General features: G+C 38.6%; 1 protein-coding gene across 3 annotated transcripts in view; it reads right to left on the bottom strand.

The window, feature by feature from the left end:
* The window catches only part of LOC121318604 (FYVE, RhoGEF and PH domain-containing protein 4-like), a 160,334-nt gene that overhangs the window by 40,063 nt on the left and 95,878 nt on the right, over window positions 1-24,393 (bottom strand). For 2 of the 3 annotated variants that reach the window (XM_041255465.1, XM_041255467.1), the window contains exon 2: window positions 4,738-4,893. In XM_041255465.1, coding sequence (XP_041111399.1) covers window positions 4,738-4,893 — 156 coding nt within the window. Of the gene's footprint in view, window positions 1-4,737; window positions 4,894-11,315; window positions 11,413-24,393 lie in introns of those variants that run through there. The other variant, XM_041255464.1, reaches the window with a different exon arrangement.

Raw genomic sequence — 24,393 nt, forward strand, 5'->3', positions numbered from 1 at the left:
CCTATCAGGGCCCTGCTGTAAAGGGGAAGTCCCTCCCACCTCCTGTTGAAGAGGGACATCCTCACAGTAGCACATGGCCATTTTCTTTCGAAAACAGAGGTCAGCTGGGGAGACAACCTCAAAGGGTAATGGTTGTCACTCCCTTTCAGGGAACCAGGGTTATGGTAATAACCTTATGTTCCCTTTCAATTTGAATGACAACTATTACCGAATGGGAAAGCTGTACCAAAGCTATCGTGGCTCCAGATTACCGACAGTACAGCCCCATGGCGATAGCATCAGTGCCCACATGACGCCTAAGGGCATGCCGCCGGCAAAACCCTAGAGCCCAGAGAGGGTATCGTTCGGTTTGTAACATCAAGGCGGTAAAAACGCACAAATGTGTTACTACCTGTCCATGTAGCAGCATTGCATAACTCATCTAAGGAGGCGCCATGAAGGAAAGCCCATGAAGTTGCCTGGCCCCTGGTAGAATGGGACGTAACGTCTCCCGGTAAGGGGGAGTCTGTCTGTTCATACGCCAAGCGTATCACATCTGTCACCCAGTGCGCTAGACGTTGCTTCGATAGGGCCTGACCTCTAGAGCGGGACCCATAGCAGACAAACAGCTGGTTGGACTGTCTCCAGGATGCCGTCCTATCCAAATAACAGCGCAGAGCCCGAACTGGGCATAGCGTGTGTTGTCTACGGTCCTCCTATGACTCGTGAGGGGGACGTCTGAAAGTTTCCAAAACCATTGATTGGTTAATATGTAATGAGGATACCACTTTTGGCAAAAAGGATGGATTTGTTCTTAATGTTACCCGAGAGTCATTCCCAGTGAAAGCCATACATTGCATGAAGCTCACTTACTCGTCTGGCAGATGTAATGGCTATTAAAGATTCCACTTTCAAAGAAACAGGGCGAAGTTCTGCTGACACCATTGTCTCCAATGGGGGACCCATAAGGGCCCAAAGTACCAGTTCTAGATCCCACTTGGGGAATATACTTTTCATGGGAGGACAAAGCTTCCGAGTCCCTTTAAGAAACTGCACTGCCAGGAAATGTGCCTCAGGGGACACCGAGTCAATTTTGTCATGCTGCACTGATATTGCTGCCAGTTATACCTTCAAAGTGGACGCTGATTTTCCTGTGTCAAACAAGTGTTGTAAGAAGGTTAATATCGTCTCAATTGGGCAAGTCACAGAATTGTGACCTTCGGCAAGGCAACAGTCTTGGAAAACCTTCCATTTGTATGAGTACTGGGCTCTAGTGCTCGGCGTCCTAACAGACTGTAGTGTTTCTACTACTGCATCTGGAAAACCTCGTCTAAATAGACGGCTCCATTCAACGGCCAGACCCAGAGTTGGAGGTGGGCTGGGATCGGGTGCCTGTTTGGCTCAGGAGGTCAGCGGGAGCTGCCTCAGCTGATCTGACAACATGTTGGACAGGAGAGCAAACCAGGGGCATCTCGGCCATCTGGGTGCAACCAGCAAAACCTTTGCTCTCTCCACCCTGATCCTTTATAATGTCAGGGGTAGTAATGGTAGCAGAGGGAACGCATACAATAGTCCCTGTGGCCAGGGGTGAGCTAGCGCGTCTACTCCCAGGGTCCCCCCATCTCTCTCCATGGAGAGCCATAGGGGGCAATGAGTGGACTCAGTTGTGGCAAAGAGGTCGACTTGTGCCGGTCGAAACCTCTCCAAAATCTGTTTCACCACTTGAGGATGCAGCCTCCACTCTGAGCTGTCTGGAGCTCTTCTGGACAGGAGGTCTGCTGCCTTATTGTCTACACCGGGGAGGTGAACCGCCCTGATGGAACGCAAGTTTCTGTGCCTCCAGGACAGGAGTCTGTGCGCAGCGTGGTGAAGGCCTGACCAGCGCAGGCCGCCTTGGTGGTTTATGTAGGCTACCACTGTGGTGCTGTCCGTCCAGAACAGCATATGTTCATTGCTTAGATGGCAAAATAAGAAAAAGAGGCTTGCCTGGGCCATGAAGCACCGCCAGTGGACTACTGAAGACTGGAAGAAGGTCTTATGGACCGATGAATCCAAATTTGAAATCTTCGGTTCATCACGCAGGGTTTTTGCACGCCGTCGAATAGGTGAAAGGATGGTTCCTCGGTGTGCGACACCAACTCTCAAACATGGAGGAGGAAGCGTGATGGTCTGGGGTTGGATCCAGAGGCGGCGACTTGCACAGAGTGAGTGGCACCCTGAACCAAAAAGGCCATCACAGCATTTTGCAGCGCCATGCAATACCCTCTGGTATACACCTAGTTGGTCAGGGGTTCATCCTACAGCAAGATAATGACCCAAAACATACCTCCAGGCTATGTCAGAACTACCTTAGAAGAAACGAACAAGACGGTAGGCTTCAAATCATGGAATGGCCAGCACAGTCTTCAGACTTAAACCCCATCGAGCTGGTTTTGGATGAACTGGACAGAAGGGTGAAAGCAAAGCAACCTACAAGTGCAACACATTTGTGGGAACTTCTGGGAAAAACTTTCTGAACACTATTTGATTTCCATTGTAGAAAGAATGCCACAAGTGTGTTCGGCTGTTATATCTGCAAAAGGTGGCTACTTTGATGAGTCAAAAATTTAGATTAAATTTTGTTAAACAAAACGATTCCATGATTTCTTTTTTATCTCCAATTGTTTATTTGTTCTATGCTTTAATTTCAGCGTACATTGACACATTAAAATACGTAAATTTCAATAAAAACTGGAAAAATGGAGGTGTACTTTTGACCGGTAGTGTGTGTGTGTGTGTGTGATTATATTATATATATATATATATATATCTCATTTCAAAATCACACAAGCCTGATTTTACTTTTGTGAAAAAGTAGGCTACAATATTTTTTTCATTCAAAACTTGTAGCTTAGTTGTTCTTTGCTCATATTAATGTTCAGCTTTCATATCAAAATGTGTTTACTTACTAATAAACAAAACTGACATCAGTTTAATAATAAACATTTATGGTACATTATGTTCTTGAATTACGGTAAAAAATGTGGAAATAAAGTGCTGCCAGTGCGGACACATCTGTACACTTATTAATGTATGAGCAGTGTATCGTAGCAGCTGGTTTCACTGTGATAACTGAACTCAGCAATGTCTGATGCCTCAGCAAAATGTGAAAAACATTCTCTAGAATCCAGCACTACATTTAAAACAAAGCCGAGCAAGGAATATTTTAACTGTGAACATACATATATATCTATCAACAAACAAGCCATATTATAACATGTGTTGTTGTTTGTTTCGCACTTCCCTTTAATAAGCTGGATGTTGGAATTAGAGGTGCTGTACAGCACTGTGTGGATATGGTACTGGAACTGGCTCTGCCCAGAGCACAGAAAAAGCGAGCAGACACGGTCTGTCAGTGGAGCATTGAAAATGATTCAGGGCTTCCTGATGATAGTAGAAAACGGATGAGAGTAAATAGTGACTGGTAGACTGCATGCTGTAAAGACACAACTTCATTTCTAGAAATACATTTGAAATTACTGCAGGATTAAATTTACACTACAATATATATTTTTGGTGTATATATGACTGTAATTAAGGTGATATCCACATTTTAAAATGCTTAAATCCATTTTTCTCACCTCACTAACTTTATTCACATTATCACTGTTTTGGTTTTTACATTCATTTACTATTCAGTGGATTGCAGTCCATTCGAGTAAGTCCTTTAAATACCAGCATATTCCAAATTGAAGTATAAAAAAAACAAGTACCAAAAGAATGTAAACAAAAGAAAAGAGGGACCAGTGGCACTATTGCTCGTGCTCATGGGATAAGGAAGTATGATTTTGAAACCAACCCTTATTTAAACAATTCCTTTAACGAAACTACTTCAGAATTTCCTTATTGATTATTTTTGCTCTACTAATATTTAACACAAGGTGGTGGTACAGACATAACGATACGAAGAAGAGCTTCTATAAGAACATGTACAAAATTACAGGAGCTCAGAACTACAGGGTGGTTCTCACCAGTGCATTTATAGGGAGGTAGAAAGCTGTTAAATACAGAATGTCCTTTCTGAAAAACATATTTGACATGTCTGGTATAAAATAAATGGTTTTATCAAAGGGAACAATAGCCCAACAGTGAGGTGGTCTCCTGTAAAAACAATATCTCAAATGCTTCTGATGGCAATAAAACCCAGATTATCAGCCAGTACCTGGTCTTTACTTTCCTGACATGGTAAACTACCAAACAATAATGCCCTTTTAATTACTGCTACATGTATTAATGTTGGAATTTAAATTGCAATTTGATATGGGTATGAAATATTACTGTTCCACTTGTCCATAGTCTGCCCTGAGGTCACAAGATCTTGGATCATTGGTGGAATGCGGATTCTGTTCAATCCTTTAAAACAAACTTAAAAACCCCTATATGTAACTTGACCTTTGCAATTCCCTAGGCCGGTATCTCTTAACTGTATTGGTGTAGTTCTGTATTCAATATGTACAGCGCTCTGAGGTGCATCTCACACAAAAAGCACTTTGTAAGTCTGTTTGCTGTAGTTGTTGTGATCTTAACTGTATTCTTCCTGTTATATAGATTCTTCGAAAATCACTTTCTGTCTCAGTCTCTACATGCTGATCAATACCTACAAATAAAAGAGGGCTTTTATTTTACTTGCAAGAGTGTCGTGGAAGTATTATTTTCAACAGTGAAGATTGCACCCTGCATAGAGTTCTTCATACTTTCAGACTTGAGGACAATACCAACCTGGAGGCTCGGCGCTGGATGCCTGGCATGCAAGCCTGCAGGCTGGTCTTCTTCGATTTATCCCCGAAGCATCTGCGTGGCCGGCATTCTGAGTTATCCAGGAGTTTGGGGTTGCCGGCTTATGCTGTAATAAAGGAGGTTTCGGACTGCTGCCAACTGCAAGGATAAATATGAGGAATACAGTCAGTGCAAGAGCCTCAGTACAGAACTAAGCACACGAAAAGATAAACTAGAACATACAGTATGAGAACAAACTCACTCAGTAAATCTGGCATTCAAATAGGCTGGGCTTGTAAAGTAAGAGCTCACTTACACCACAAATTACAAAGTAATGTTGTAATATTAGCTTCTAAGACAACCCTATTTTTTATAAACACTTTTAATAATGTAGGTTTGTAACAGTCACTGATAAACGCAACAGTGAATTATCGGATATCTATATTACTTTATATTGTAATATATTTCATTTAGCTGTTCCTCTAGCTGTTTAATCTACTGTTGTGTGTCTACCCTTGCTGGTGAACTTATTTTATTTATTTATTTTTTCAGATGGACTGCTGTCTTCACTCAGAAATGGTGTTCTACCAGTTATGTGGAGTTTCATCCCCAAATATATTAAAGGAAATAGGTGAAATGTCACAAATTTTTGGCTGTTGTTATTTTCCAAGCTGTGTGTGTGTGTGTGTGTGTGTATATATATATATATATATATATATATATATATATATATCATATATATATATATATATATATCTATATACAGTGCCTATAGAAAGTATACACCGGCTTTCAAAATGTTCACCTTTTGTTGCCTTTATATCCTGGAATTAAAATGCATTACAAGTCATAAAAGATTCACAATGCTTTATTGTCTAAGCAGTCGTTGGCACACTTACTTACTTACAGTACACACGTGTGTGCTTAAACATTTCTCTGAGCTCTGCTAACAACCTCCAGAAAAAATGGATCTGTATGGTATTGCAATTCCCAGCCCAGGTCTGAACCAATGTTCACAGGTACAAAAGACTGTGGTCTTGCTGGGATGCTATTTTTACTTCACAAGTATTATGTCAACCAAATACCCATAGTTATAATTGTTCCAAGCACACAGTTTTATTGATCTATATCTTGAGTTGGCCATCCCGGGTTTATTATGTTTATTTATATAATTAACTGCTAGAATTGGTTCAATTAATCCATTTATAACCAAGTTCAGGCTACAGAAATATTCACTGAGTAAATAAAATTAGTGATTAACAAATTATTCCATGTATTGACATTTTCTTTCAGCACGTGGCCTATAGATAAATATTCACACTACTTAAATAATGTGCCTGTTGAAAAGAGAATGAATATATATATATATATATATATATATATATATATATATATATATATATATATATATATATATATATATATATATATAACTTATATATATAAACTTTTTTTTCATATTTCAAAATTCAGCACCATTGAGTATGTAGCTATGGATGAAAACAAATTAAGTGAACAGCAATCATGCATTATTTAGGTAGTATGAAAAGGGTAATATCAAACCCCCAAAACATCAGGGAAAATTCAGCTGCTGTGTGTTAATCATGTCTAAACTGATATGAGGTGTTGCATATAGAGTGCATTTTATAATGAAAATCAGTCTGTTTGGTCAGAAACCTGAGACTTTTTTGTTTTTCTGTGGCTGAGTTGAGTTCAGTTCCCCTTCTCATGAAAGCCACAGACAGAAAAGAGCAGCCCTATCTCATTTGAATCTGGAACACGGAGGGGTACCACAACAGAAATGGAGTGCTGGAGCTACAAATCTGTCAACGTTCATTCCATTTCTAATTCCACTTTGTGAAACTAAACCGGAATCTTTGTGACACAGATGGGTGTGTGGTTATATGAATATGGAAGGCTGGGTCAGGGGGGTAACTTCAAACCACGTTAGCCCAATAGCAGTTACATCGCCATCTGCTCCAGATGGGGCCCTCCACTCTGTATGCAGAGGGCTTGCAGTTAATGTTCCCTAATGCTGTGTCAGACCACTTCACTGAAACAGCCCTGCAACTGCGTCTGAAAATGGCAGCACACGTCCATGGCTGCGTGACCCATGTGTGATGAACAGTCCCTGTGTCAAGATCAGGACCACTAGCACCTACTTATTGGATTGTTCAATCGGACAATGAAGTGGTTGATTTTAGATGCTGTATTTCCCTCTACACCACCGGGTATGGCGAGTGTACTGTGCACTATGCATGCACATTTATTGATACATGCTTGCTCTGGTACATCTGCTACACATGCCATCTCCAACTATGCCATTTGTACTGGGACATTTACCAAGGTCAACCAACCGCCTCTCTGTGGTAGGCTTTCATGCATCTGTATGCTAGCAGGTACAGTAGGTCAACTTTCCATTTATTTATACACGTATGCAAACGGACTACACATAATACCTTCAAATTACATATTCCGTGTGTGTGCCATTTCTACCTGTGATTTCTGTATTTAACACGGGTGATGTGACACATCCACACTTAAAATTAAATTTATTGTGTGCCATGTTTGACCATCAACACATGATATGTGGGTGTGGCAAAGTGCCCCGCCCCTGGGCTATTTATTTGTGTTGTATGTTATGTGTAGTGTGTTAATGTTGGTGTATAGTCATTGGTACATGGGATATAAATGGGTCTGTGTAACACAAGTGTTTAAAATGTATACTTGTATTTAGGCACGACGATTGCACAGCACTTCACTGTTCACTTCGCTTGCACTGTTTCGTTTAGTGTTAATCCGTTTTGTTTGTCTGTTTATTTTGGCCTCAAGTGCCGTGTGCTGTTTTTTGTTTAACCTTTTATTTTCTGCTCTGTTTAATTATTAAATGCCGAGCGAAAACAATCGCTCAGCTTCATCAAATTTCACTTCTGTTTATTCTGAGGTGGTTCCTGGTTCTGGTCTGGCGTCACACACTACAGCCGTCTTTGTGACAGCGGGCCATGGTCAAATCGTTCTATAAACTGCAACATTCATATGCACATTTCTCTTGAGGCTAGCCTGTGTTTATTAAGACAGAGTGAAATGTCCATATTAACTGATAAAGTTAACGACATAATCACAGTGAGCCAGATGTTTCTGTCACAAAACACCCCAAACACAAGAGGATTAGCTTGTTGTGATACACATAAAAGAAGACTCTTCGAGAAGGTGAACAAAACGAATGTGTGCCAAGCTCACGAGTACTTTCATCTCGTAGGTGTGATGGTCCTCATAGATAAGACAGCTACTGTTCGAGACTAGAGACTCTCTTTCAGTCTAATTATTTACAAAGGGCTTTCTAAGAAGTAGTGTGTTATGAATTAGAGCCTAACCCCTGTTATTGTAATAAATCAATTAGACCTGTATGGATTGGTTGTTTTTGTATATCAAATCTCTTCTCACAAACATGTTTTTCACTGAAACAAAGCTTCTTGTAAGTTGTGAAAGTTGACGTACTTAAGTTGAGAAATAAATCTACCAGTACAATGTACGCTATTACCTTCTGGACTAACATCCATAACTATCAAATGCTCAATAGTGCTGAAAATGGTCATTGAATTCATTAAGTTTCTTTGAACAGAGCCACTTACTGAGGTCGTGGGTTTGACTTTTACAACTTTTATATTATTATTTTCTTATCGTTTTCTTATTATGATGTATTACTTTTACTTTGGCTTTATTTAACTACTATATGCTAAATCAAGAGTATGACATTTTAAGCATCACACGTCTAATATGCATTTATAAGTTTGCTGTGACTACTTCTAATCAAGTGTCCGTCCCAGACTTTAAAAACTCTATTATTTTTATTTTCAAGGAACCAGAAAAAAAGTTATTATCAGAAATTCCTATAAAATCAGTAGTCCTGTCGACTACTGTACATTAAAAATTGTATTATCGATTAAATAGACAACATCTCCTTAACGACTTCATTTTGCGAACTGAATAGCAGAGAAATGTTTTTGCTCTTTACTTAGTGCTAAGTCGTCCATGCACCAATCAGTAATTACTTTGATCTTTTTTTTTTTTTTTTTTTTTTTTTATATAAAATGAATGTAGAATTAAGTTGACTAGTATAAATGCTTTATTACGCACCAAATGTGTAGTTTTCATTTTCTCCTGGTTTGCTGGCTTAATTATTTTTCATTTTCTCCTGGTTTATAACATTTTTTTTTTTTTAATATCCTTAGTTTGGGAATCGTTTAAATTTATAATCCAAGTTACAAAATGTGACTTGACTTGAAGTCTTACTTCAGCTGTGTATATGCAGTTAATTATTATAATGTAACTTATGCATATTTGCATTATTTATTGGTTGTATTCTTATGGTTTATTTACGGTATTTGAGATTCATTGCTGTGTACCTTATTATTTTATTTTGAGTTATTCTGTCCATGCTGCTACTTTAAAAAGTTATTGTTTATAGTCGATCAGACAGCGAGTAACTTAAATTTCCCAGCTTAAAGCTGGTTTAAATTTAAACACACCAGAAGCCAGAGCAGCAGCACAGGGGACATTTGCAGATTACCTGGAAACCGTTTGGAGCCTCACATAAGAAGCATATGTTTTTATTTTAATATTCTAAATTCTATGAAAATAGAATACAATTAAATCTACTCTGTATCATATTATTAGTAGTAGTAGTAATCGTAATATTATTATTATTATTATTAATAATAAACGTTAGTCGTGTGGTATAAATAGAATAAATGATGAATCCACATTTAATATGAACAATACACAACAATTTGTTTAAAAACAAGGCTTTCAAAGAGATTATGTTCAATGTTTTCCCCTGTCTCCATGGGGGATATGCCCCCTGACCTTTGGGCACCACCAAAAAAGTTACAAATCCGGCACCTATGGAATTGATTGTAAAACTTGAGTTCCTTGATAACCTGATAAAAAACATATCAAACATAAGAGAATTGCATGATGAATTCATCCACTCTCCTCCCTTGGGTACTTCCTAAATCATTGTATTTAAACAACAGCCCATTTCTATCAAGAATGTTCACCGGTTGCTAGGAAACAGAAACTGTAAGGATTTAATAGCATCAAAAAAAAAAAAAAAAAAAAACCCTGATCAGCTTTCTGGTTGAGAGTGCAGGGCTTTTATAAACCAAAGTAAAATGAAGATTTAAATACTGGTATAAAAGCTTATTCCTGGCTATTAGAGATAGTGTTAATCTAACTTGTACAGGCATTGCCAGCATGCCCCTCACTCCATGCTTCCTATACTGGTGAATTCTAACAGTCCCATTCACTGATGTCATTCTGCGATTATCAGAAACATATTTTTGAAGAAAGCCCCCAGGTCTCAGGGCTCTTGCACTCCTTCCTTTGTGCCTGACACAGTATGCAATCTGTCAGTTAGTTTATTGTGGAGCAAAGCTTACTGGAAATATGTGGTCTGATTAGCCCAAGTTATTGCTCAAGGCCATTGGTTTGCTAACACTGGTATGTATTGTTTTTGCCAGAAAGCAGCAGTGGATTTCCCTCTTTTCATGTGATTCTGATTAATCCAGAGTTCTTCAAGTTTCTTTTCCTGCAGTCCCGAGCATGCAAGCTCATGTCTGTTGATATCAGATACTGGTTACTATGTTATGTCCTGACTTATTTTTATATTTTACACAAGAACCGCCATGCAGGTCAGTTTGACCCATTTTGCATTTTAAATGTTAATTACTCTCCCATTGTAAATTATACGTGTATGTCTGTTTTTGACTTTTCCTAAATATATTAATTAAATATCTTGACGCCGTTTGATAGCGTGAATGACAACGTTATAAACAGTTCTACCTAGAACCGCCACGTGGGTCAATGTGACCCATGCATTACAATACATTTTTTTTTTAATATAACGTAAGATATTCTATTATTTTTGTAAATACAGCAAACAAGACACGCCCCCTCCTCCTAGCACATGTTTTTTTAAATTTTTATTTCAAGCCTTTGTTTGTAGACTGACTACAAGACAGCGATTGCTATGACTGTGGATTTGTCAAGATGCCAACTCAACAAAAGCCTAGTTGCTTATTTTTCAATGTACCTGGGAGACAACAATCCTTCGTTTTGTTCCATAAATGCAACTGGGAATATATCAGAAGGAAATATTTAATCTTGAAAGTAGTCATTTGATTGGAATACGGCAAGCTGCACTCAGACGCATACAGCAAACTGAAATGACAGGTAGGATAACAACTTGTGCCTAATATGAAACATTTTATATATATATATATATATATATATATATATATATATATATATATATAGATAGATAGATAGATAGATAGATAGATAGATAGATAGATAGATATAGATATATATAGATATATATATATATATATTTTTTTTTTTTTTATATTAATTTTAGAAAAAAAACATTTCAGTTTTACAGGTTTGTATGTACCAGTTTACACGTGTTTACACAATAGTGTTCAATGGAACTGTTTGAAAATCCAACAGTTCAGTGTTAACTCCATTATTCCTTACCAGTTAAGATCAACTGAATCCTATATAAGATCAACATTTCTTACCCGCTTTCTTCTTGTTATGCATGTTAAAGTCCCTTGCCTCAGAGACCAGTGCTGGGCTGCGATGGAATACAGAAAGCACACATTGTATACTCCTGTGCAGGGATATAAATAAGACTCCCATTACATAGCAGTTTGATGTATCCTTGTTTTACTAGGAGTTTAGTAAGACACCGGAGCTTTGTTACCGACACACCGTGGCTAATCGAGCTAGTAATAAACCTGGAATGGTTGAAATGGCTAAGTAATAGGAGTCCTATTTTCATTCCTGTTGTGTCATGCTTTATTTGCTTTTTATTTACTTTTGCTCTCTAGGATGTAACCCTTGAGAAGAATCATCTCCTTTACAAAGGGATCCCGGGGGCAGCTGATACACGCACACTATCCATCCAGTTCCATCTCTCGTACTAAACATTACAAACACATTCACACTCACATATAAAAGCACTTCAATACCACAAACACAGTCCGATTTAAACAAATTTTGCTTCTGAATTTCTGTTTGCTTGTGCTCCTTTCTTATACTTTCTATTAGACCATTACAATCATTACTGTACAGATGATGCACCACATACAAATTGCTGCTTCACACATTCCTTTCTTATTTTAGGAACTTAGTAAGCCTGTGAGATCAAGAAGAATGTTGACTTAAATAAACTGGAACTTTTCTGGACACACTTAATGCGAAACAATAGCAGCGAGAGCTTGTCTGGCATAAGAGTTCAGCCTAGCCAATCTACTGCACAATTCACACCGGTGTGTCCTTTAATGACACTCCCAGCCAATCTACTGCTCTTGTTCTTGCATTGCAGGGAAGGAAACATTTTGATTTCATTCAGCCCTGCTCACAAAGCTTAAATAAAAATGTAAGCACTGTGAGGAATATAAAAATAATAAAACAAAAATTATATTAATGATTATACTATATAATCACTTTTTTATAAGAACTCATTAGATGATCTGACTAACATTTAAATACAAAATAATAGAATAACACCTACCTGGGTCTCAGCAATGGACATTGCAATATACAAAATACAATAAATCAGGATGTGCTAAACCATTTACAAAATCTTATCAATAAGCTGCATGCATGCTAGGTTTTAATCACCTCTTTGATTAGCGGATCACTTGGTACCATTATTTTACACCAGCATTTGTATAAAATTTAAAATTAAGTAAAATTTTAAATGATATACTTTAATCCGAAACAAATATTTTGGACAGGAAATCAGAAACTTCTGTTTTTATACATTTTGTCTCAATTTTGTCTTCACAGTTTCCGAAATCATGCTTCCAGATCCTAATCGCTTATGAACAAGTACAGTGCCTATAGTGAGTATTCACCCCCCTTGGGTGTTTTCAAAGTTCGTTGTGTTACAACCTGAAATATTGATGCAATTAAATTTTATTTTTTTTCCCCTTTGATTTACACAACTTACTCAACACTTTGAAGAGGCAAATTTTTATTGTGAAACAACAGTTGAAAAAGAAAAAAAAAAACTGAAATGTCTTGGTTAGATAAGTATTCACCCCTGAGTCAATACTTGGTAGAACCACCTATGGCAGCAATTATAGCTATGAGTCTTTTGGGGTAAGTCTCTACCAGATTTGCACATCTGGATCGTGCAATATTCACCCATTCTTCTTGGCAAAATTGTTCAAGCTCTGTCAAGTTGGATGGGGATCGTTGATGGACAGCAATCTTCAAGTCTTGCCACAGATTCTCAATCGGATTCAAGTCCAGGCTTTGACTGGACCACTCTAGGACATTCATTTTCTTATTTATAAGCCACTCCAGTGTTGCTTTGGCTGTGTGCTTGGGGTCATTGTCCTGCTGAAAGGTGACTCTCCATCCCAGTCTTAGGTCTTTTGCAGACTGAAGCAGGTTTTCCTCAAGGATTTGCCTGTATTTAGTGCCATCCATTTTGCCCTCTACCCTGACAAGCTTCCCAGTCCCTGCTGATGAAAAGCATCCCCATAGCATTATGTTGCCACCACCATGCTTCACAGTAGGGATGGTGTTACCTGGGTGATGTGCTGTTTTGGGTTTGCGCCAGACATAACACTTTGTATTTAGGCCAAATAGTTCACTTTTTGTTTCATCCAAATGCCAGAAATAAACTACATTGCAACACAATGGTGCAATCAATTGAAGGTTAAGAGGCCATTTGAAATAGAGGAGTCCTGTGATGCAACATCATATTTATATGAAGCCAAATAATGGTGTTAACAAGTTTCACGAGAACTGGATAAGTGGTTCTCCAGATATGTTTGAAATGTAAGTGTGAAATTGTCAAGGAATGCTGTGGCATGCTGCGATTGAGTTGTTGACACAAATTCCAGAACATTCTTAACCAGATCTACTTCAAAGCTTGTTGATTAAGCTAAGGCACAGGCCAAAAACTGTTAACTCTTTGAAGCTTGCCTTCCAAAATGCTATCTGATTGTCTGGTAGTAAGGTGTCATAAAACAGTAAACTTTCTTATGTTCTTAAAACTTACCAAGCCAAGCTATAGAGACTATGCAGTTGTACCATTACTGTGTTAAAAGTTAGTTAAAATGCTTAAGAATAATTTTTAATAGCATAACCTATAGACACACGTTTAATAGTTATTTTAAGTACATTTCCCAATAAACCTGAAAGGTATATTGTGTTTTAAATGAATATTATTAGCCAATAACTATTTTTTAATATTATCCTTTGATTGTACTATGATGTGTTTTATATGCTTGTAATTGTAATTTTGTAAAGAGAATGAAACTGAAATGTATATGCTTCTCTAATGAATGTAACTAAAGATATATTGAATAGGAGGTTTAAATGATAAATGTAAAATCCTTTGATAACGAAATAGGCGGATACATTCCATTTCTAACACACCCTTTTTGCGTGACACGCAACTGATATCAAAAATGTGAACCAATGGAAGGACCAACAAGGACTTGTTTACAGTACAAGGGAATGCCTATACATATTGTTATTTAAACTAAAAACAAGGATTTTCGTGGCTTGCTGGATTCACTCTTTCTTCAAAACATCTCATCGCTCTCAACGAAGATGCAATGATGTAATCTTCAAAGCTGTCCCGGAGAAGATGTGCTCCCTCTGGAACGGCGAAAACTTTTGCCTACAGACTGCACAGAGATACTGCACAACTAACTTGTGCAGAGAGGCCGACCGTGTTAAGAAGCCTTTGTTTTAAACATCTCACCAACAGAATATATATATCAAACTTATATTGTGTGTTTACAAGTAACTGAACTGAAGCCATGCTATTGAAATTTGTCACAATACATAATGTCTATTCAACTAGATGCTGGAACATTGTACAAATGCGTACTTAACCACTTGGAAGCTAGCGCATGTATACATAATGCGTGACTGAACCCAACAATGCGTGATGAACTATTAAGACTGCTTCACTAATGCAGAACTCTATTACCAGAGAACACATCAAGGATTCATTATGAACATTTAACAATGCATTACTGTTCCTTGAATGTTTTATATTGTTTCTTCGTTATACATATGTTTTGTTTTGTTTTTTAACAATGAAGCCTAACCTTTACTCTTCTTCCTTTCAGAATATGAATAAATGTAATAATAATTTGGATTGCTAGGTTTCTTTTTGTCTTATAACAAGTACACATCTATGATTGATTTGAAATACTTAAAAACATACATAATATTAATTGTTAACCTCTTTTCATCATGAATCTAGGGATAGTTAAGCCAGGATCACTAGTTCTTATTAAGGTATTGTGTTTATTATGGTTAATAATTACATTATGAGCTACAATGGATATTTTATTTAATGGTAATTGGTGAGGAGTTTTGACATAAATCTTAGATATAGTGCCTAAATATGCAAGACAAAATACAGATGGAGGGACATACAGACAGACAGACACCACCGTATACCTCCACATATTTACAGTAACTTACAGTACGCTAAATGTTTCATGACAGTTGGACAAGAGGTACATACACACTGTACTCCACCTTAACCCCTTTGGAGGGGGTTTCATCTCCAGCAGGGGACAGTAACAGTTTTTTATTTTTGTTTTTTTTTAAACAAACAATCTGCTTGGCCTGTTCTGTCCGAGGCCACAAAATCATCTTAGGAAATGCCAGCTTGAACACACAACCTCCAACACTGCAGTCTGGCACTCACACCACTAATCTACTAACCCCATCACACCCCAGTGAACAACAACCTAAAAGCACCACATTGTTAGAAAGAATTAAGATGTAAACCTCTAGACTGGTTTAAGATTTGCAGCTGTCCACAGCATCATCGCAGCAATATCATCATGTTGTTTTAAATCACGTTTACAGTAAATAACAGTCCACAGGAACAGCAAAACACTAAACAAGTGTTCCCAGATATGCTGTAAATCACATACCGTGACATTAAAGAGCTAGCAGCTTCTAAAGTCATTTTATTGTGCCTTCCTGTTTTATAGTATTTACAGTCATAGTGCTTCTGAGTTCTGTAGCTCAAATACTGAGTTATTATATTTTTTTCTACAAAATGTACATACACACTTAACAGCCTTCCTCAAGTAACAACACACACACACACACACACACACACATATATATATATATATACACACACACACACATATATATATATATATATATATATATATATATATATATATATATATATATATATATACATACATACACACACACACACACACAGTATACATATATATATAAATAAAAGGGGAAGCTCTGTATATTGACTTACACAGATATACACAGGAGAGTAGCTGAGGTTTAAGATCAATCCTACTGAAGCTTCACAGGAAACAGTAATATAATGTATTTTGCCCAATTTCCTTCTCTGCCCAGTTTCTTCTTCTATTTCGTTTTTATGCAGTTTCTCAACCACCAGGACCTTAATACAACATATTAATCACATGTGCTAAAGAAAAACAATGTGCTTTAGCAAGTTTCATCGGTTTAGGATAAGAGGCTGTATAGCTAACTTGGATCACAGCAAAACAATACCTTTGGAGAATGCAAACAAACTGGAATGCTTGCTTGTATTCTCCATTTGTTTAACCCTTTCAGTCCTCGCCTTATCCTAGCACCATATGTTAACACATGCCGTCAGAAATTACGTGGGAACCTTACTGCACTCTTAGGTCCCAGTCTGAGGTAGTGTGGCAATATATGTTAAAAAAAAAAATTGTCCTGTTCATGAATGCTCAAAGGAGTTCATTTTTTAATTATGTAACTTAATTTCGATAAAAATAATTGAGAACTGAAACGGATAAAATGTTATTTTTCTTCTTCAATAAGGACATTATTGACACTAGGTTTGATGTTCTATGTTGCAACTAAAGGAACTATCCTGATGCAGTAAGGAAGTCTGGCCCTTGCCTCAGTAGTCAATGCACAAAGATGACTACAGCAGCACTACGCATACTCCAGGTTTCAGGAATGAAAACAAAGCAATTAAATACAGAAGACGCTGCAGACAGAGGAGATCCATCAAACAGGGGGAGGGGGCAGAGGTAAATGAAAAGAATAAAATAAATGATACAGCACGGAGCACAATACAATAGAATGGCATGCAACTGAAAATTATTGTAGGACATGGATAAACTACACAAACACTGTAAAAAAAAAAAAAAAAAAAAAAAAAACAAAAAAAAACACTCACTGGAGAGATTTTATGTACTTGATAGGAACAAATACATCCTGAAAGCAGGGTGTTCAGATGTGCGTGAAACTGGAAAAAGTCTTGAAGCAAGCAGTAGTGCTCACCTTCTCCAAGCCGGCATTTTGTATTTGTGAATAACGTGTCTGGCCCTTCAGCACAGTAGTTATAGTATGATTCGATTCAAGAGGCATCACTTAGCCTCTTGAATTGAATAATACTGTAACTACTGTGCTGAAGGGCCAGACACGTTAACCTTATTGTGCTGCTAGATCCCATAGCCTTGCCTCAAACTGGGGGCTCAGCATGAACGTGTCTCAAAGGGTTGCTGCCTAAAGGAGCACAGCACAGAGCAGGAGGAGGTTAGGGGTTACTGCTAGTGGTATTAAGCAATGCTGTTACACTATATGCATTTTATAGGATTTTAATAAAAAACGACACCCTCCGAAAAGGTAAAGAATCAGATTTAATGAATGGTAAAGAGAGGAGATGCATCAGAAGAGCAGCTGTGAACTGAACAGCGGAGAGGGTGATGTCACTATAATAGAAGCCAGCAGTGCCTGTAGTTGGTAAGTCCTGAGTTTCTAAAAGTGAGAAACAAAAGCAGTTGAAGCCTGTGGCGGGCTGCGATTGCAAACAGATTGAACAGGTCCTTGCTCTGCCTAGGTATTGTGTGAACACTGCTACTGGAAGTATGGCATATAAAATCTCTTCAGCATAGAAAAAACATGGGTAAAACAGGATTTAACTGAAGTTTGTAAAATCTTTAACCCAGGTCACTACTTCTAAGGAATACTCCAAAGAGCAACACATGCAGAATGACTGGGGGTTACATTGTGCCTTCAACACGTGCAGAATGACTGGGGGTTACATTGTGCCTTCAACACGTGCAGAATGACTGGGGGTTATAATGTGCCTTCAACACATGCAGAATGACCGATTCAAAAAGGAGACAACCACCAAAGATTGATTTGACAGAATCTTTATAGCATTTGACAGAAGGACCAAGAGAACTTTTTGGCCCCTGGCATTGTTCACTGAGCTCTGACTGAGATGAATAATTATTGCATGATGACAGCTACTGTCAGCAAGCAGGACAAGTGACACTTTGGGTGACCTTACCCCCCCCCCCCCGTGAGCTAGCTGAACTGACGTAATGATTTATGACAGTATAGTCAGTGGGCAGGAAGAGGCACCATGGACAAGGCATGCTGCGAGATGGCGGTGGTGGGGGAGGAGGACTGAACAAAGAAACTACAACAGGGCATGGGCAAAGGGCTCTTTATAGGAACATTCTGATTGCGTATGGGATTGGAGGCAGATCCACCTTACAAAAAGTTTCCAGGATTACAGTGTGCTTTCAACACATGCACAATAACTGGGGGGGTTACAGTGTGCTTTCAACAGATTCTGTTACACTGGGTCTTTTGTCCACGTTGTGTTTTCATGCAACCTCTAGTGTGAACTGAGTATGCAATCAGTAAATAGAAAACGATGGTGAGAGAAGGTGCTGAGAGAAATACCGGAATATTCATTTTGCAATTCTTGGTATTAAAAATAGGTTTGTGGTTAAGAGAAAAGAACTTGAACACAGCATTAGGGCTTAAATACCAGACAGAAGAATAAAACTGCACATCTTCTGCAGTCAGTTCATCAGCAGATCTTTGTCAAATTGGCTTTAGCACACTGAGTATTTAATCCATAGGTAGAGAAACACAATTTAATGATGTATTTAATTTAATGATGTTTAAATTATTTAGATTCCACCAAGAAATATTCATCAGGTTTCATGTCAGACTGATTCAAATAATAGTGAAGCCCCAGACTGTGACTATAGTCATCTGATTAAAATAAAGCACTGTGTTACTGTATTTACTGTAGGTACTTTGAAGTGAAACGTCCTTTCATTACAATAAAGTCTTAAGTCATTACAATATATTTAAATGCATAAATCATTCATGCCTGCTGGGCACATGGAGTGGATACATACATAAATGACCTTCAAATGATTTAATTACTTCTTTTTTTTTTTTTTTTTTTTAATGAGGCTTTTAAAAGAACCATTAAATAATGATTTCCTTCGATACACACAGACAAGCTGGGACGTCTAAGTCACCTTTACCTGACTGCCCTGCTGCAAGATTCCACAAGGACTCATTAAACGAGAGTGAAGGATAGCAGCCAAGAACCAACTCCCTTGTCTCCATCAAACCCATTAAAAGCACGCCAGGAGCACTCAGTTTCCAGCTCTACCGAGGGAGAAGTGGAAGTGTTGTTATCTCACTGCAGAATACGAACGATTCTGCATTCCGTTTTACATTATTCTATGTAGGTCCCTAAGTGCAGCTGGATGTGTGTGTGTGTATGTCAGTTTGGGTTTGTAGCTGATATATGCAAGTCTGGCTTTTGAGGTGTGACATTTGCTGCATATATTGGTCTGGCAGTGAGGGTGCAATACAGTACATAGGCTATTTATAAAACAAGTGTTAAGAGATATAATTGATGCTGCTGATTGAATTTTTTTTTTAATTTTTTTACTGGATGTCACTTTAGAATCTATCTTGCACTCATTCAATTCTAATGGCAGAATGACTGGGTGAACTGTGCTGACAAATTACGCTAAGCAGAATCGGAGTTAGGGAAAAGTAATTCTCTGAATTCAGTTGTTTAACTTAAGTTCAAAAATACATTAACTTGTTATAGGAACAGAATACTCAATCATTCCTGGGAGTGGAAGTAACCCACTGTGACAGGGTCTTGCTCGTGTCACGTGTGTGGGTAGCCGCTGTTCAAGCACACAGAGACAGACTTGGTGTTGATGTTGAAACGCCGGCACAGGCGCGCAGGATTTATTAACACAAAGTAAAACTAAAGGTGGTGTTGTGACATTACCAGCGATGTAACGCACAGAGGATACATCAAGCTGTACAGAACGTGCAAAATAAAACACAATACCACAAACTATAAATCAAAGGTGCCGTGAAAACGGCAGCAACCCTGAGCTATCTCCCGCGGATGTTTTTAACCTGACGGTAGGGATGGGCGGATCGATCCAAAGTATATCCTGACGTTTCATTTTTGAGAAATGTGTATCAGATATTGAAAAGTGAAAATAAAATAAAATGAAATGTAGCACATTGTTGTTTAGGATAGGAACTACTTCTCCTTCCGCTCTTCATATAGCCTATATACAGGCACGCCGAGACACACGCAGTCATTCAGTCAGAAAGAAATGAAGCATCGTTTGGAGTCACTTCACTCCAATAAACAGCAATGAAGCTAAATGTGACATATCTCAAAAGTGTGTAAGATATTGTGGCAATACCACAAACCTTCTTCTAAAACACATACAAATCAGTCACACATGACAGCATGACGAGTTGCAGCGGAGGCGATTAGAGGAGGGGGAGAGAACACAGACAAATACCGCCACGTCTAGTGACAGTGAGGCAGAGTTCTCTGACAGAAGCCTTTCAGAGAGGCAGGCATTATCCAGGCATCTAAGTGATAATATTAGGTTATTTTAATCATTTGAACATAAATCAGTTAATATACTTTTTATATCTTGAGGAGCATAATATTACAGTGGGTGCATGTACATATACACTAATACTCCGATACCCCGACTAAGGTTAATATCCGGCTATGTAAAAAGTAATGTAAACAACTTTATCTGATATCTTTAATCGGGGTCTTAATAGCAGTAACACACCAAGATTTCTGCCCAACACTTTGATTAATCTGGGCATGTTATCAGCTTTGTCAGATTTCTATCTGTTTTTTTAAATGCGTTCGTGTCTGACTTCGTAACCGGCGCCTGGTCCTTTATAAAGAGAAACCCCACTATTTCACCGATCCCATGGAAACAAGGTTTTTTGTGTAATCGCGGTATTGCGGTGCATGTAAACACTTCAGTCGAATTATTGCCATAACCTGATTTTTTCCAGTCTGTTTTGTTGTGCATGTAAACGCACTCAATAGGCTGCTAGACTGGACACATTTTCAAACAATATCTGAATGCATTATATCAATTTTGTGGAAAAACTGATATGCATTGCTCAGGATTTCTAAAACATAGATTATATCAGCTTGCTAATACCTTCAGGAATGATCTGGTGAATATAACTCTTATGCCAGCCATCATTTTATCACAAAGGTGTCACTTTTATCAAATGGTGGATAATGCATTTTGGAATGAAACTCTTCATACATTAATTAAATTACACACTTTAAATGTTAAGTAATTGCCTGTAGCTACTTAGTCTAACTATTTTAGGCTGAATGAGAGTTACTCCCATATACTGCCCATACTGTATAAAGACATAACTGCATGTAGTGTAGCTTGTAGGACATAAGTATTTTTATTTTTCATAGATGACTCCCAAAGAGCTGCCGAGGTTAGAAGAAGCCTGGGAGAGATGATTGTGAGGGACCTCCAGCCAATCTCAATTGTTGAGGATAGAGGTTTTAATGCATTAGTCAAGACCTTTGATCCGTCCTATAAAATCCCAAGCCGCAAACGCTTGATGGAGGCCAACATGTATAAAGACTGTCAAGACAAAGTAAGGGCAAATTGTCTACGTGCACACAGTGTGGTTCTCACAACAGACATGTGGACTTCAAGGTCCACAGAGGCATATTTGACTGTGTCCTGTCATTTCATTGACAACTAGCAAATGCAGGAGTTTGTTTTAGAAACCTGTAGTTTCTATGGACTGAGGCAATCAAAGAGGCAACGCGGGAAGTTTCAGCTGAAAAACATGTTTCTGTCTCAAAAGTGATTCCCCTTGTGTCACTACTTCTCAGAGCAGCTGCAGCCACTGAGCGTCAAGGTAGCTCCCTTGCCACAGAACTGGCACTGCAATGTCAACACAGATTCCGTGGGATTGAAACCTTTCACAGTCTCGCTGCCAGCACATTCTTAGACATAAGGTTTAAAAACCTTGCATTTTGTGACAGAGACAATGTGGAAACTATGAAAAAGCGAATGCTCACTGAAATGCAGGAAGTCCATCAGCCCACTTCAGAGTCACCACCGCCAGGCTCTACATCAGCACCTGTGCCAAGCTCTGCCTCTGCACCTATGCCAAGATTTGCCTCACCAGTGACTCCTGCATCTACCTCAAGCTCTACCCCAGCTACAGAAAAAGGAGGGATATGGGCGGATTTTGACATTCAAATTCTGTCTGCCCAACAGCACCGCTCAACAGGTACTGATGCACTCATTGAAATGTGCCGTTACTTAGAGGAAAAGTTAATTCCCCGGGACCAGGACCCATTACATTGGTGGCAAGAGCATGAGCAAACATTCCCATCCCTAAGCAGACTTGCAGCAAAATACCTGGGATTCATTGCTTCATCTTTACCCTCAGAAAGAATTTCTTCAAAGGCAGGAGAGTCAGTGAGCCAAAGAAGAAACAGACTGAAGGGGGAAAATGTCAACATACTGTTGTTTCTAAACAAAAACCTATAAATGGGGAAAGAATCAAGGTAGAGGTTGACAATTACTTTATGTAGCCTACACTTCAAGTGTTGACCTCAAGTGCATCCTGCCTGGTGCTGTAAGAAGTTTATGTGTTAAAAATTAAAAGCGAAACTGAAAGATAAAGCTAAATTTATGTGTTCCTAGAAATCAGAGCAGCATTTATTCTTCTTTTCTTCTTAAGAGATTTTTATTTTATGTTGTTGATTTCACTTCAGGGTATCTGATTAGCCCAAATTTTCAGTTGAAGTGATGTGAAGAATAACAACTGAAAAGGGTATTAATATAATTGAACATTTGTTGAACGTTATTGAACATGTGTTTTATAATTGCTGTTATTAAACAGAAAACAAAAAGAGAAGTCTATTTAATACTAATGCAAAGGCTTTCAAATATAATTTTTGATGTCTGCATTTACCAATTTTCACTGTAGAAATCACAAAGATTTCCCCTTTTTATGTACATAAGAAGACTTTTAAAAGTATTGGTATCGGTATTGGTATTGGGATATAAGCCTTGATATTACTTGGTATTGGATCGAAAAGAAAATCAGTGGTATCCCTACCTGACGGACACTCAGTCAAGACCTGCCCACCTGCTGATTGAGGACCAGCACAGCCAATCACTTGCTGCCCTTCCCCTCAACCAAGCATAGCAGGCAGCAAGTCTCAATCGAGCGCCCGTCTGTAAACGATAATTCAATTACACAAATCAATCCAAAACAACACAAAATAAACCCACTCTCACATATAAATCACACCAACACTCATTTACCATTGTGCAGGGCAATCGCCCTGCCACACCCACTCAGCACTTTCGGGGGCTCATGGTTATTGCCCTGTCCTCATTGGTAGAATAACCACACAACTCCAGGAACATTTATGGTGTTTTGTATATATCTAAGTCTAGGGTTCTGGACTGTAGAAAAAAAATAGTGAAAAAAAACCCCCAAAAAACAGTGGCTTGCACTTATAGAATAGTGCACTGTGTCTGTGTGGGAGTGGGAGAAAACTGCAATGTAAGTTCCTACATCATACACGTGCCATGATTCACTTCGTAATCAGTGAGCTAGACACCTTGCCTCATCAAATCACTAAAATAGTCTCCACAATGATGTTCTGAAAAATAATGCACACAGTGCATGTGATTTCAATGAATTCTGTCTTTAAAAAATAATTTTCCTCTGAAACAGAATATTGAATGAATATGGGATGAATAGAGAATGCACAGCTAAATAAAAATACATCACTCCTGCATGTCAACTGCACACTTAGACTGAAAATTAGAAACATCTAACCACTAAAGCCACTGTGGTTCACACTGGCATGCTCTACCCGGGTCCGAACCTACCTAGGTCAGGACCCGGTGTCATGCGGGTCGGCTACGCGATTTCACACTGCTTTTGATAAAGCAGGGTTGGCCTGGGTGACAGACACAAGTAAACAATGCGTGTATCAATGCCCCGGAAGCACCCTGTTACAGACGCTTCCATCCAAGCTTCTCTGGATTGAACGATCGGCCCAGACGTAGATTAGAGCAAATGTTTCTTCATCGTTGCTGCATTCTGGCTCGTGGTGTGTTCAAAGTAAGAAAAATACGGCTAAACAGAATAAACAAGAACATTCCTTGCGGAAGTGAAACCTTCACGCGGGTGTGGCTGTTTGCTATTTCGTCGGCCCTCATGCATTTTGTCTCGCTCAACTCCGTTCAAAGCATGTCAACCCACATCCTGAGGTGGGACACGGGTACGACCCAGATATGTGGTTTCGCACTACGTGAGATTTTGACCCGGGAAGCCAGAACCTGGGTCCGGACCCAGGTAGAAGTGCCAGTGTGAAAAGGACTTTAGTCTACCTCAACGTGTGTGGGGCATGTTCTCCCGGTGTCAAGGCTGTGATCAGGTCAAAACAGGGGCGTA

This window comes from Polyodon spathula, chromosome 7, assembly GCF_017654505.1.
Source record: "Polyodon spathula isolate WHYD16114869_AA chromosome 7, ASM1765450v1, whole genome shotgun sequence".
Taxonomy (NCBI): domain Eukaryota; kingdom Metazoa; phylum Chordata; class Actinopteri; order Acipenseriformes; family Polyodontidae; genus Polyodon; species Polyodon spathula.